This window comes from Saccopteryx leptura, chromosome 3, assembly GCF_036850995.1.
Source record: "Saccopteryx leptura isolate mSacLep1 chromosome 3, mSacLep1_pri_phased_curated, whole genome shotgun sequence".
Taxonomy (NCBI): domain Eukaryota; kingdom Metazoa; phylum Chordata; class Mammalia; order Chiroptera; family Emballonuridae; genus Saccopteryx; species Saccopteryx leptura.
Genome location: NC_089505.1, coordinates 288,509,464 through 288,524,142, shown reverse-complemented (window position 1 = coordinate 288,524,142; position 14,679 = coordinate 288,509,464). Strand labels below are relative to the sequence as shown.

The 14,679-nt window shown below is 46.4% G+C and overlaps 1 protein-coding gene across 2 annotated transcripts in view; it reads left to right on the top strand.

The window, feature by feature from the left end:
* The window catches only part of DPYSL5 (dihydropyrimidinase like 5), a 93,992-nt gene that overhangs the window by 53,099 nt on the left and 26,214 nt on the right, over positions 1 to 14,679 (top strand). For both annotated transcript variants that reach the window (XM_066378699.1, XM_066378700.1), the window contains one exon: positions 13,116 to 13,274. In XM_066378699.1, coding sequence (XP_066234796.1) covers positions 13,116 to 13,274 — 159 coding nt within the window. The remainder of the gene's footprint in view (positions 1 to 13,115; positions 13,275 to 14,679) is intronic.

Genomic DNA, 14,679 nt, shown 5'->3' with positions numbered 1-14,679 from the left:
GGACCCGTACTCAGTCTGGATGTCTGATTTCCTCTCAGCCTCAGTTTTCTTACCTGTAAAATGGAGAGTAAGCAGTACCCCACAGAATCATATTTTTATAAAAATTTTATTGTAATCAAATATATATAAAATTTATTATTTTAATCATTTTAAGTATACAATTCACTGACATGAAGTACATTCACAATGTTGTCACCATAATAATTAACTCCAAAACTTATTCATTTCCCTAACTGAAATGCCTTACCTATTAAATACTAACTTCCCACTCCCACCTCCTCCTCCTGGCAATTGCCACTCCATTTTCTGTCTCTGTGAATTTGACAGCTGTAGATATCTCAAGTAAGTAGAATTATATAGTATTTGTCCATTTGTGACTGGCTTATTTCATTTAGGTTAATGTCCTCAAGGTTCACCCATGCTATAGCCTGTGTCAAGATTTCCTCCCCTTTTAAAAAATTTATTTATTTATTTTTTGCATTTTTCCGAAGCTGGGAACGGGGAGTCAGTCAGACAGACTCCCATATGCGCCCGACCGGGATCCACCCGGCATGCCCACCAGGGGCGATGCTCTGCCCCTCTGGGGTGTCGCTCTGTTGCATCCAGAGCCATTCTAGCGCCTGAGGCAGAGGCCACAGAGCCATCCTCAGCGCCCGGGCCATCTTTGCTCCAATGGAGCTTTGTCTGCGGGAGGGGAAGAGAGAGACAGAGAGGAAGGAGAGGGGGAGGGGTGGAGAAGCAGATGGGCACTTCTCCTGTGTGCCCTGGCCGGGAATCGAACCGAGGACTCCTGCACGCCAGGCCGATGCTCACCACTGAGCCAACCGGCCAGGGCCAAGATTTCCTCCCTTTTAAAGGCTGTATAATATTCCATTGTACACACACACACACACACACTCACACACACACACACACACACACACACACATTTTGTTTATCCATTGAGGGACACCTGGATTGTTTCCATCTTTAGACTATTTTGAATAATGCTGATATGAACATGGGTGTGCAAATATCCAAGCCCTTGCTTCCAGTTAGTCATTTTGAGGTTCAAATTAGATAATACAGTGTGTCCATAAAGTCATGGTGCACTTTTGACCGGTCACAGGAAAGCAACAAAAGACAATAGAAATGTGAAATCTGCACCAAATAAAAGGAAAACCCTCCCAGTTTCTGTAGGATGATGTGGGAGCATGTGCGCATGGACAGATGATGACATAACACCATGTATACAGCGGAGCAGCCCACGGCCATGCCAGTCGAGATGTGGACGGTACAGAGGAAAGTACAGTGTGTTCTGTGGCTCGCTAAATTCGAATCCGTCACCAAAGTGCAACGTGAATATTGGCGCGTTTATAACGAAGCGCCACAACATAGGAATAACATTACTCAGTGGGATAAGCAGTTGAAGGAAACCGGCAGTTTGGTGGAGAAACCCCGTTCTGGTAGGCCATCAGTCAGTGACGAGTCTGTAGAGGCTATACGGGATAGCTACCTAAGGAGCCCTAAAAAAATCTGTGTGTGAGCCCACATCAAACTGCACTGAATAGATGTGAAACTGGGAGAGTTTTCCTTTTATTTGGTGCAGATTTCACATTTCTATCGTCTTTTGTTGCTTTCCTGTGACCGGTCAAGAGTGCACTATGATTTTACGGACACACTGTAGATGTTAAGAACATTGCATATAGTAGGCCATAAGTAAATATGAGTTTCTCTCCTGAAAGTGAGTTCAGCACAGGAGTTCACTGCCACAGTGGCCCCCTGGCTTCTGTGAGAAGAGTGTCACTTTTTGCTACAGGCAGCTTTAGTGTCCGGGGACATTCAAGTCTGCCATGTCTGGGAATGAACACAATTTATTCCAGTTTAAAGAGACTGTCTTAAGCATGGAAATGTACTTTTAAGTCTCACAGTAAAAACCATGCATGTTTAACATTTCTCCCATCAGTTGGCATTCATGTATCTAGTTCCAAAATGAGGAATGCTAAGGCTGATGCATATACTTCCTTATCAGTTTTCTATTTTAAGTACACCCTCTGGGAGACCCCGGAGCTGGGGTGGGATCCCCTCAGGCTGTGAGGTTTTGTGCTTAGTTACTATTTGCAGTATCTGATCTGTTCTCAGTATTATAGAAGAGTATGGGATTTGGAGTAAAAATACCTAGGTCCCAATCTCAACTCATCTCTGAAATGAGATGATGAAACATGTGTCATACATGATGTTTGTGAAAATTAGATGAGAGAGGTAAGGTGCTATGCAAATGACACATACTGGAGCGCTTCGTGCAATGAGGGAGAAAGAGAGCGGGCCCTTGGGCGGGTTTGCAGCCCTCCAGAGGATTGCCTGTGGGTCTAGATTCATCCAAAAGTTTCCGCAGTGGGGGTGACCCCCCTGCCGCCTCGGCCCCTCCCAGGGTGAGCTTCCTGGATCCCAGGAGCCATCCTTCCCTGTGGGGCCTCTGAAATTAGCCTTTCTCGGCTGGGCAGGAGTTCTGTCTCCAGCAGCCTGAGCTGCTGCATAAGCAGCCCCGAGAGAGCCAGCTCCTATTTGTATTTTGGAATTTGTGACAGAGGGAAAGGGGACAGGAGCTCTTGTGACCCCTGCATGACCCAGCTGCTCCCTGCAGCATGGCAGCAGGGCCTGCTCTTTATTGATGAGGCTGAAGGGAGGAGGGGCAACAGGGACTTCGCACGAAGCTCAGAGCTCAGACCTTCCTCACTTCTCGGTGTGCGGCTGGGCTGCTCGTAGTGTGGTTGGCACCCAGGGTCTGCCAGTTGGGTGTGGGCAGGCGGGCTTCAATCAGGGCTTTCTGAGCACTGTGCTCACTGTCCCTGAGGCCCAGAGCTGTCCTGGGTTATTCTCCTGTAGGGAAGGGGTCCTTGGGTTTCCTGAGAGGACCTGCACTTTAACTCTAGAACAGCTCGCCTCTTCTGGGAGCCAGTGAGCCGGAGTTTCTTGCCTTGTTAGGAGGGTTTGCTTGGCTTCTGTAACCCATCAAGCCTGGCCTTCCTCCTACCTCTTTCCCAGTTTCTTCCTAATTTTATCTTCCTTAATCCTCCCAATGTGGCTGCCTCTCAGTGTCCTATCCCAATCTGTCTTCTCCTTTTACCTACCTCTCTACCTAATCTGGACTGATGACTCCTATATGTATAGCTGCAGCCTAGACAGCTCTGTGTATGTCCTCCAAACTCAACACATCCACCAGAACCCCATTTCTCTCCCAGGGAACCCTCCTGGGAATGGCACACCATCCCCCCAAGCCAATGCTCACTCGCCCAAGAGCGCTGGACTGCAGTGATACAGCCAGAACTTGTATCCAGGTCTCTAGGCTCCGGAGTTCAGGCTTCTCCCACCAGCGCCTCCTGCCTCCATACACCAGAGACCAGACTACACTTCTAGCTAACTTAAAATGCAAGTGTTGCTCTAAGCCCCAGCCAAACTCTGGGCCTGCCCTGGGACCCATCCCCATTTTTTGGCTATGCTGGACCTCCACTGGAGCCCTTTTTTGACCACCCCGACCCCGTGGTTCCTACTCCCTCAGCACCCAGCCTGCGTTCTCTGCCTCTGCTCCAGGTTTTATAGAACTGGCCCATTACAACAGCATGTACACTCCGGCCCTCTCATTGATTCTGTAGTGCCTCTCCTGTACGGTTTTCCCAGACCTCATCTGGGCTCAGAGCAACACTCCTGATTTCCCCCAAACCTCCAGGATATTGACATTACTTCCTGTTTTGTTAAGAAGTTTGGGAACAAGGGACTGAGCACCCTTATGTCTCCTCTAGGCCCCCTCTGATCATCTTTTCTTATTCACCCCCCTCTTGAATGGATGGGGAGAGGTGTCCCTCTCAGCCTAATAGATATGAATATCAACTCTCAGATTCCTCATCAGAAGAATGAATATAATAATGCATCTATTGTACAGGGCTGTTGTGAAAATTAAACATGCACAGAATAAGTACTCAGTGGATGTCAGTTATAATTAGCGATTGTCATCTCCACTTGAATGTCCCTCAATCAGCTCTATCTTTTTTTTTTTTTTTTTGTATTTTTCTGAGGTTGGAAACGGGGAGGCAGTCAGACTCCCGCATGCGCCCGACCAGGATCCACCCGGCATGCCCACCAGGGGGTGATGCTCTGCCCATCTGGGGCGTCGCTCTACCCCAATCAGAGCCATTCTAGCACCTGAGGCAGAGGCCACAGAGCCATCCTCAGTGTCCAGGCAAACTTTGCTCCAATGGAGCCTTGGCTGCGGGAGGGGAAGAGAGAGACAGAGAGAAAGGAGAGGGGAAGGGGTGGAGAAGCAGATGGGTGCTTCTCCTGTGTGCCCTGGCCAGGAATCGAACCCGGGACTCCCGTACGCCTGGCCAACACTCTACCACTGAGCAAACCGGCCAGGGCCAATCAGCTCTATCTTAAGATGCCTAATAATTTTCTTTCCTCCTAATTTTTAAAAATTTTTTTTACAGAGACAGAAAGTCACAGTGAGGGACAGACAGGGATAGACAGACAGGAACGGAGAGATGAGAAGCATCAATCATTAGTTTTTCGTTGCACATTGCGACACCTTAGTTATTCATTGATTGCTTTCTCATATGTGCCTTGACCATGGGCCTTCAGCAGACCAAGTAACCCCTTGCTTGAGCCAGCGACCTTGGGTCCAAGCTGGTGAACTTTTGCTTGAACCAGATGAGCCCGCGCTCAATCTGGTGACCTCGGGGTCTCGAATCTGGGTCCTCAGCATCCTAGTCCAACACTCTACCCACTGCGCCACCACCTGGTCAGGCTTTCCTCCTAAATTTGATTGTTTCTCTCCCAATACTATTTTTTTCAGTCACACAAACATAAAACTTTCCTCTTTTTTTTTTTTTTTTGACAGTGACAGGGACAGACAGACAGGAAGGGAAATGAGGAAGCATTAATTCTTTGTTGCAGCACCTTAGTTGTTCATTGATTACTTTCTCATATGTGCCTTGATGGGGGGGGGGGGGAGGATGGGGCTACAGCAGAGTGAGTGACCCGTTGCCTAAGCCAGTGACCTTGGGCCCAAGCCAGCAACCATGGGGTCATGTCTATGATCCCACGCTCAAGCCAGTGACCCTGCGCTCAAGCCAGTGACCTTGGGGTTTCAAACCTCAGTTCTGTGCATCTCAGTCCGATGATCTATCCACTGCGCCACCACCTGGCCAGTCTTCCCCCATTATTTATATTACCTCGTCTTCTGTCATCAAACCTTGCTTCTTCCAAGAAATGGGTTTCACACATGTCCCTCTGTCTCTCCCTGGGATTCAGGCCCATCATCTCAGCCCTGCAGTTGAGCTTGTGTTCCACAACTAATGCTCCAAAGGGATTCTCACGTCTTCCTCTGCCTGGAAGCCTACTGTGACTACTGATGATGTGTCCAGGGATAGGGTGTGGCCAGAGTCCTTCTAAACCCCACACTCCCTGAGCCCCCTCGTGACCGTCGCCTCCACAGACACAGTTTGCTCAACTTTGCCAACCGGATGGAATCCAGGTTCATCAGGCTTCACACAGTTTGATCCTAACCTGCCTCCACCAAAACCGAGCAGGTCTGTTCTCGTCCTGCAGCTGTGCCCCAACTCCCCCACCTCCTGTCCTAGCCCACTGTGTCACATCATACCTACCACTTAGCTCTCGGCCTGCCCGTCCTAAGGTGTCCTGCCCCTCCTCTGCTCTTCCTTTGAACTTGAGGCTGCCATCATCATCGAGGACTATTATCTTGGATGCCTTGTGCTCTCACTTTATTTTGAAGTCGTTTCTATAAAAAGGAACATGTTTCTTTGTCCTGTTTGCTAACCAGGCTCTTAAGCTCCCTCAAGGTGCTTACATTTCTCGCTGCTTCTGGAGCATTCGATAACATAACAGCCAGCCATTGGTGCTACCTACAAATTATGCTTATTTATTAGCTGTGTCATCATAGTACTATAAGTCACTAGTATTTGTCGGGCTCCTACCACGCGCAGGCTTTATGTGCATTACCTCCTTCAATTCTCGTAGTAACATGATGAGGAATGTATTATTATCCCATTTTACAAGTCAGGAAATGAAGCTCAAAGAGATTAAATAGCTTGCCCAAGGTCTTACAGCAAAGAAGTGATGGAGGTGGGATTTAAACCTAAATCTGCCAGCCTTAAAGTCTGATTCTTGCCACTATGCTATTTTGCCTTTAAATATATAATGTGCCTTTAAATGACAGGGAGAGTAAGTGCGGGAAAATGTCCCTCCCTCAAAGTGTATTGTGGGTTAAGTGTTGCCTGTTTCCTCTGTAGAAAGTTCAAAGAGTGAAGAACTGTGAGTTTTAGAAATGGTAATGCTTAGAGTGGGGGCATTGCCAGGTCAGGACCTTGCCCTGGATGATGTGGTAGAGGCTATGTACCCTAAGAGTGGAAAGTAAAAGGAAGTTTAGGGGTTCATGAGTTGCAAATGCACAATTTGGAGAAAAAAAGTCAGCTGCAGAATGAGTTAAACACGGCTGCAAATTATAGATCAAGAAAATGTTGGAGCCTGACCAGGCGGTGGCGCAGTGGATAGTGTCGGACTGGGACACGGAGGACCTAGGTTCAAAACCCCAAGGTCGCCAGCTTGAGCACAGGCTCATCTGGTTTGAGCAAGGCTCACCAGGTTGAGCCTGAGGTCACTGGCTTGAAGCCTATGGATGCTGACTTGAGCAAGGGGTCACTGGCTCAGCTGGAACCCCTGAACAAGGCCCATATGAGAAGCAATCAATGAACAACTAAAGTGCTACAACTACAAGTTGATGCTTCTGATCTCTCTCCCTTCCTGTCTCTTTATCTCTCTCTCTCTCTCTCTCTCTCTCTCTCTCTCACACACACACACACACACACACAAAACGCTGGCTTTCCAGAGGGTCAGTAAGGAGCCAACAGACCCCTGAAGGTAAAGGACATTACTCAGAGCAAGAAAAAAACCACTGAGCTGTTTATATTTTTTTGAAGATGGAAGATAATTTTAATGTGAAAAGAAAATGAAGTGGTTCAGGAATTCCAAGGGAAGTAGATTCATCTGAACAAATGATGACTTTTCCAGAAGCATTCATAAATGTTTGCATGGCACTTAGTTTGCAAAGCCTGTCCATTATTTGTTAGTCTGCTCCCAGCGCTCTGGTGCTCCTTCTTTAGAGATCAAGTTGCCCTTAACATACACATCTGCGTGGTAGCAGATCCTGCTTTTTTAATTGCAATCACCTTTCCCCAAACACACCCCTTTTCTGTGCACAAGTATGAGAATGTGCTCCAGGAAGTCCCTCCCCCAACCCCAGTGAAATACTGCACTGGTTAGTTCTGGCCCCAGTGCCCTCTCAACAGCACAGCGCAAACTTTGTGCCTTGACCTATTGGTTCTTGGCCTTGGAGCAAGAGAACCAAACCTTTTTCTTTTGGAGAGGATGGGGTGCAGTGGGATATAAAGAGAAATACCACTGCTGCTGGGAACTCCGCAAACAACGGGAGCTGCAGCAATGTAGAAGATGGTAGGAGAGAGACTCCAGAGATCTTTGTTGTGAGAAAGCTGGGAAGAGTCATTACATTGTTTTCTCCAACATCATGATATCAGCATGTACATCATATGTGGAATTTCTTTCCAACTTGTGAGCAGATCCACAGTCACCATGGAGACCCTGTGTATCCCACAGTGGGTCTGATAACTTCCAGAGCATAAAGATGGATTTTGTAACACGTTCAGGCTGCATTCAGTACAGGTTCCTGCTAAGTATGTGCCTGGAAACTATGTTATATAAAATGACTTTACCATTAAGTATATTAAGTTTTCTTAGGGAGGAAATAGAGACAATATTACTGGGTGTCAAATAAATCTAGATTTAGCCAGCAGTACATCATAAATATCAAAAACAAAATAAAGGAACCCTTTGAAATGGTAAAATTGTGCTTCCTTTCCTGCTGAATGTGTATAATGATGCTGTGTTTGTTGGTTAAACAAATGGTCCTGATGTCCATATTAGCATAATAGTGAGAAATGTCAAGTCCCACATTCACAATAAAAATGAATACCACAGACACAATAGGGAATGCTGGGCTGGACAGCAGTTTGTGTAAAAAAACATTAACAGGTTGGGTGGGTGAATGGGTCATTCTGGTCAGCCACCAGGCTCAGGAGGCCCTAGTGAGTTAGCTCGCTGTTCCAAGACCATGGCCGGTATAATTGGAGATGTGCATGTGCCATGAAGCTGCAATTCCACTTCCTGCCAATATAGCTTCTGAATTTGGAGCCACTGCTGTGTACTTGAGAAAGCTACAGCCCTGGCCAGCTAGCTCAGTTGGTTAGAGCATTGTCCCTATACACCATGGTTGCAGGTTCAATTTATTCCCAGTCAGGGCACCTAATCAACCAGTGAATGCAAAAATAAGTAGAACAGCAAATTGATGTTTCTCTCTCTCTCTCTAAGTCGAGAAATTAAAAAAAAAATTTTTAAGAGAATGTTTAAGCACTGTGTGTAGCAGTAAATGTCACAAACTCAAAAATGAATACATACCTGGAGGAGTGTTCATACAATGAGTTAAAATGAATGAGCCCTAGCTGGGATAGCTTGGTTGGTTTGAGCATCATCCCGATACACAAAAACTGCAGGTTCGATCCCGGGTCAGGGCACATACAGGAACAGATTGATATTTCTCTCCCTCTCTCTCCCCCTTTCCTCCCTCTCTAAAATCAATAGTTTTAAAAAATAAAATGAGTGAAATAAATCTACATAAATAAATCGTAATGATGTTGAATTAAAAAAGCAAGTCACAAAAGGATATGGACAATACAATACCATTGCATATGTTTTTTAAATTTATAAAACAAATATAGTAAAAACATAAAACATGGATGGGAAAAATTTTTAACAGCCTCAGGGGAAAGGCATGGGAATAGGGTAGTGGACTTCAGTCGTACTAGGAATATTTCATTTCTTTTTTTTTTTTAAAGAAAGTATGTAAGGTAAATGCAGTAAAAATGCTGACCTCTGTTTTACTTGACTAGTGGCCTTGTGGATGGATATGTGTTGTTTTGTTTTCTATACTGTTACTATATGGTTGAAACATTTTACAACTTTAAAAGAAAAGTATTTTAAACATATAAGCATGGTTAACTAAATTTAGTTTCAGTTTCTTCTAAATTTACTTTAAAATGTGTATTATAAAAGTTTATTATTAAATATTTTAAAATTTAATATTAAATATTTAAAAATTAATATTCTATTAAATAAATTTCAGAAAATAAATTATAGAATTTCATCACTCAAAAATGGTCATTGTTAATGTTTTGGTATATTCTTTTTTTTTTTTCTTTGGGGGGTGTGTTTTAAACATAGTTCCAAGCATCTTGGATACACATATTGTATTCTGCCTTCTTCATCCATCCTGATATAACATCACCGTTTTTCCATGTTTTGACTTAGTTAGCTTCCATGAACATCATTTCAGTTGACTTCCATTGAAAATCTTCTCCGGCTTGTCTCATCAATGCCATTTTTGCATAAAAACAGTATGAACATTCAGCAGTCATGTATTCCTAAACATAATCCTTTTGAAAGTATGAGGAACAGGATTGAGTCATGCTCAGCTGTTGATGTCTATAGGGCTGATCTGTGGGGATGACAGTAAAAAGGACTGTCACTTCTGTGCTATCACATTCCCAAGGAGACTGAGCTCCTCGGCATTCATCCCGTGGGTAGAAACTGTACATATGTAAAAAGCCAGCTCTGTGAGTCTCTTGCCTGAGAGTAAACAAGTGCTCAAACCTGCAACTAGAGGTGTATTTGCTGATTCCATTAACTCTTAGTTTGTGGCCTGGATAACAGCAGAAATAATTATTCCTGATATTTCTGTGCACCCTCCCAGCATGTAGATAGATGCTCTGCCGTCCATTCCCATCTGATCCTCTCTGGCCCCAGTGAGGTGCGGAGCAGGCGCAGTTGCCCCTGGATTACAACAGTAAGTGGGGAAGTCAGGACCATCATCTGATGCTCCCGATTCCTTCCAGAACCCTTTTAGTGACCATTCTTAGACCAGGCAAGAGGGGTTATGTCTGCCCAGAGCCCACTGTCCCCCCAGGCTATACCCTGGGTCCCTGGAATTCCCTGGAGGACCCGAGCTCTTCCAGGACAAACCTGAATCGGTCCTCCTGGGGGCCAGACCCCCAGCATGCGCACACCTAGACCCAAAGGCAGGATTTGCAGGGGTTGAGAAGAGCTGAGACCTGTTGGCTGCAGGATGAATAAAATCATGGGTCGGGGGTGTGGGCTGGGGGCAGGTGCGGAGGCCAAAGGCCAGCATCCCTTACAGTGTAATTCAGAACTGCAGTTGTCTCTGAGAATTGTAAATTCAGGCCTGACCTTGGTCATTATGATAATATGCTTGTCCGAGTGGGAGGACAGACTGTATTCTGTGTAATAGTTTGTTGGCTAGATCTGTAACTTAACTATTTAAAGATGTGGTACGTGGACCAAATTCGGACCCACAGATTTTAAGGACAGTCTTATCACACTCTTGTTTCCAGGTTCCCTCTTTTCTATCAAGGCTACCATCACTCTGGGGTGGGGGTGGGAGTGTGCAACGGAAAGCAGTCTGGAACCACAGGAAAGAAACAGTTTGGTAGTGTGTAAAATCCCAATATATCAGACACCCCCATGTCCACGTGTAAAAGCAAGAAATGCATTTCAGGACAAAATACATAGAGTACAACCACCCTCTGTGAGGATGAATCAACCTGGCACAATCCAGCTAAATCAGAAATAGAAGCCCGCTAGTAAAGCTACAATCTGCTGCTCTTCCCTTCTGCCCGCCACACTTTCTCCATGTGTACTGCAGAACTGCACCCTCTAGTGGTCGCTTGAAGCTATGCAAGAAGTCAGACACCCGGGTTTCCCATGACAACAGGTCCACCAGAATCAGCATGGAAAATCAATGTTGTGAAAATTTTCATTTTAATTGTTGTTTGGTCACTGAGCTAATTTTCTTTTGGATCCTTACTTCCCCAGAAACATTTCTGATTTGTGATTAAGGGTTTATTTGCAGAGAGAATGAAATCTTTAAGATGATTTCATTGTGCTGTTGGCCTCTCTGACAGAAAACAGAGACAAAACAGCTAGCTTGACCAGGCGGTGGCGCAGTGGATAGAGCATCAGACTGGGATGCGGAGGACCCAGGTTTGAGAACCCGAGGTCACCAGCTTGAGTGCAGGCTCATCTGGTTTGAGCAAAGCTCACCAGCTTGGACCCAAGGTCACTGGCTCGAGCAAGAGGTCACTCAGTCTGCTGAAGGCCCACGGTCAAGACACATATGAGAAAGCAATCAATGAACAACTAAGGTGTTGCAACAAAAAACTGATGATTAATGCTTCTCATCTCTTTTCGTTCCTATCTGTCTATCCCTCTCTCTGACTCTCTTTCTGTCTCTGTAAAACAAACAAACAAACAAACAAAAAACCCCAGCTAAGTTCTGAATGATTAAACACACACCCAGACAAGACTTTACAGAGTCTGTTTTGTAAGTGATGCTTCACTTGACTTTCACACTATCCAGGAAGGAAGCTATACCCATCGTCTAGGTAAAGAATCTGCATCTCAGAGCGGTTAAGTAACCTGACTGAGGGTATCCAGTTGGGAGGTGGCAGAGTGGGGACTGGAACTTGGGTCTGACTCCAAATCTCTGTAAGGACCCAAATAGAAGAACTTTTTACTCATCAGAGAAAAAGAGAGTCATGTTATATCATCAGGGCCCTCACAAAGTCTCTCATATTATGAGGTCCTATCTCAATGATTTTAATTTTAATAAAGTTTTGTTTGGGAACAGCACATTATCCTGGAACAGCCTTTGGTCAGTACCGGTTTTGGAAGTTCACTGTACTCGCCTAACCAAATTTGGTTTTAAAAAGGGTATGTGTATGTATATGGGGGGAGTGGGAGATCTTTTATGCAGATGTAGTAATTATTCCTGGAAGTATACTTTGTGATTGCAAGTAAGGCTTTTAAAAGATATTTCTTTTGCCCTGGCCGGTTGGCTCAGTGGTAGAGCGTCGGCCTGGCGTGCAGAAGTCCCGGGTTCGATTCCCGGCCAGGGCACACAGGAGAAGCGCCCATCTGCTTCTCCACCCCTCCCCCTCTCCTTCCTCTCTGTCTCTCTCTTCCCCTCCCGCAGCCAGGCTCCATTGGAGCAAAGATGGCCCGGGTGCTGAGGATGGCTCCTTGGCCTCTGCCCCAGGTGCTAGTGTGGCTCTGGTCGTGGCAGAGCGACGCCCCGGAGGGGCAGAGTATCGCCCCCTGGTGGGCAGAGCGTCGCCCCCTGGTGGGCATGCCGGGTGGATCCTGGTCGGGCTCATGCGGGAGTCTGTCTGACTGTCTCTCCCTGTTTCTAGCTTCAGAAAAATACAAAAAAAAAAGATATTTCTTTTAAAGTGATATGTTGTAGAGGTTATGAATAGGATAATTTTTCACTGATAAATTATATAGGGACTTAAGAAGTGCTCTACCTCAAACAGATAGAGGGATATAAAGTCAATATGCTTAGTAAACTGAAGACAGACCCTGATGTTGAAGATGCATATGAAACTTTGAATAGGATTGTTTTATGAAATGCGAGAGAATAAAACAAAACAACATATTCAAATTAACATGTTATTTATTATGATTTAAATATATTTGTGCAACTAAACTAATAAATATTATAAATACTTGATCAGCATTTGTATTATATCATATATGATGTCATGTTATTTTTGATTGTGTCATCTATATATTCAAATTGGCCAAAAATTGTGGGAAGGGGTCTTCTAATTGGGAAATAGGGGTTGGCCTGAGGCTTGAGTAACACACTCAGTGGTTTTCCAAAGCGCCTAGCTGCAACCCATGATGAGGGAGAAGCTGGTTTGTATGCTGGCTCCGCAGCAATGATGGTTACACACTGGCCCTGTGGCTTCAGACAGCTTACAGTGTCACAGACATTGTGCATTTGAGCCTCACAGTCTCTTGGGAGCTAGGGTCTGTGGTTGTCCTGCAGGTCCACCTGAGGACCCCATGCCTCCCCGTCAGAGACTTGGGTGCAGGAACATATGTGACGAGACTGCTTTTCCCGTCTTCCTCAGGCAGCACTAGTTGGAGGGACCACCATGATCATCGGCCACGTCCTGCCCGACAAGGAGACCTCCCTCGTGGATGCCTATGAGAAGTGCCGGGGTCTGGCCGACCCGAAGGTCTGCTGTGACTACGCCCTCCATGTGGGCATCACCTGGTGGGCACCCAAGGTAACAGTGGAGTCCTGAAGAACAAATGCTCTTGTAGGCAGAGGGGCTATTTGGTGGGAGCCTGCTGGGATGTGGTACTCCCCTGCAGGTGTGGGACACCCCTCCTACCACCATCCCAACTCCATCAAATGCCAAAAGATCAAACACTTCTGGTTCCATAAGATAGTAGGTGGGCCTGTCCTGCTTAACTTAAAGAGCCCGCTCTCCAGCAGGCACAGGGTCTAGGACGGGAGGCCTGGGGAGCGCTGGCCCCTTGCTCTGGCCCCGAGGCCTTCAGCATCTCCTGGTACTTAACGTTAGGTACCTCTGACACCTGCTGATTTAGCAACGGTCGGACTCCAAGGGTCGTATTGTTTTTGAGTTGAGAATGACAACAGTGAGCTGAGGTCTTGGGATGAAGAGTCCTGTCCTAGGTCAGTGCTGTCTGGTTTGAATGAACTAGACACTTCTTTCCTACAGGGACCCCACTCCTGCCCTGAGAGTCCTGAGGCTGCTCCTGGTGTGTGGCTGGGGCTTGCTCCCACTGCGCCCTTTCTCAGTGCAGCCTGTGCCCCAGGGCCCCGGCTACTGTTGTCCCGCTACCCGTGGCTCCGGGGCCAGCGCTCAGTCCCCTTCCTTTGCAGACATATGGGCACGGAAACTTTGCTTCATTTCTGGAGTTTTACTACTTAGCACCCCAGGGAAGCAACCTGGATATTCGTACTTTCATCAATTATTTAGTAATCATCATGTGTCAGTACTTGGGTGCAGTCATAAAAGTAAGCAAGCATTAAGAAATTTTTTAGTTCTTTAGCAGTGGTCCCTAGTTTAAAGGGCCTGACTCCCTTCTGAGATGGTAATTAAAAACATGACTGGCCCTGGCCGGTTGGCTCAGTGGTAGAGTGTCAGCCTGGCGTGCAGGAGTCCCGGGTTCGATTCCCAGCCAGGGCACACAGGAGAAGCGCCCATCTGCTTCTCCACCCCTCCCCCTCTCCTTCCTCTCTGTCTCTCTCTTCCCCTCCCACAGCCAAGGCTCCATTGGAGCAAAGTTGGCCCGGGTGCTGGGGATGGCTCTATGGCCTCTGCCTCAGGCGCTAGAATGGCTCTGGTTACAACAGAGCAACGTCCCAGATGGGCAGAGCATCACCCCCTGGTGGGCATGCCGGGTGGATCCTGGTTGGGCACATGCGGGAGTCTGTCTGACTGCCTCCCCGTTTCCAACTTCAGAAAAATACAAAAAGAACCCCAAAAAACCATGACTATATTCTGCCCTTGGGTGTGGGTCCCTTCGTTATTCTCAACCTGGTGCTTTTGGAATGCCTTGGAGCCCAAAATCTCCCTCCATGAGCACCTCCACTCCTGGTACCAGATTAAAGGTGCAGACACACTGAATGTCAACCATCCCTTAATTTAGATGGGGGTTTTG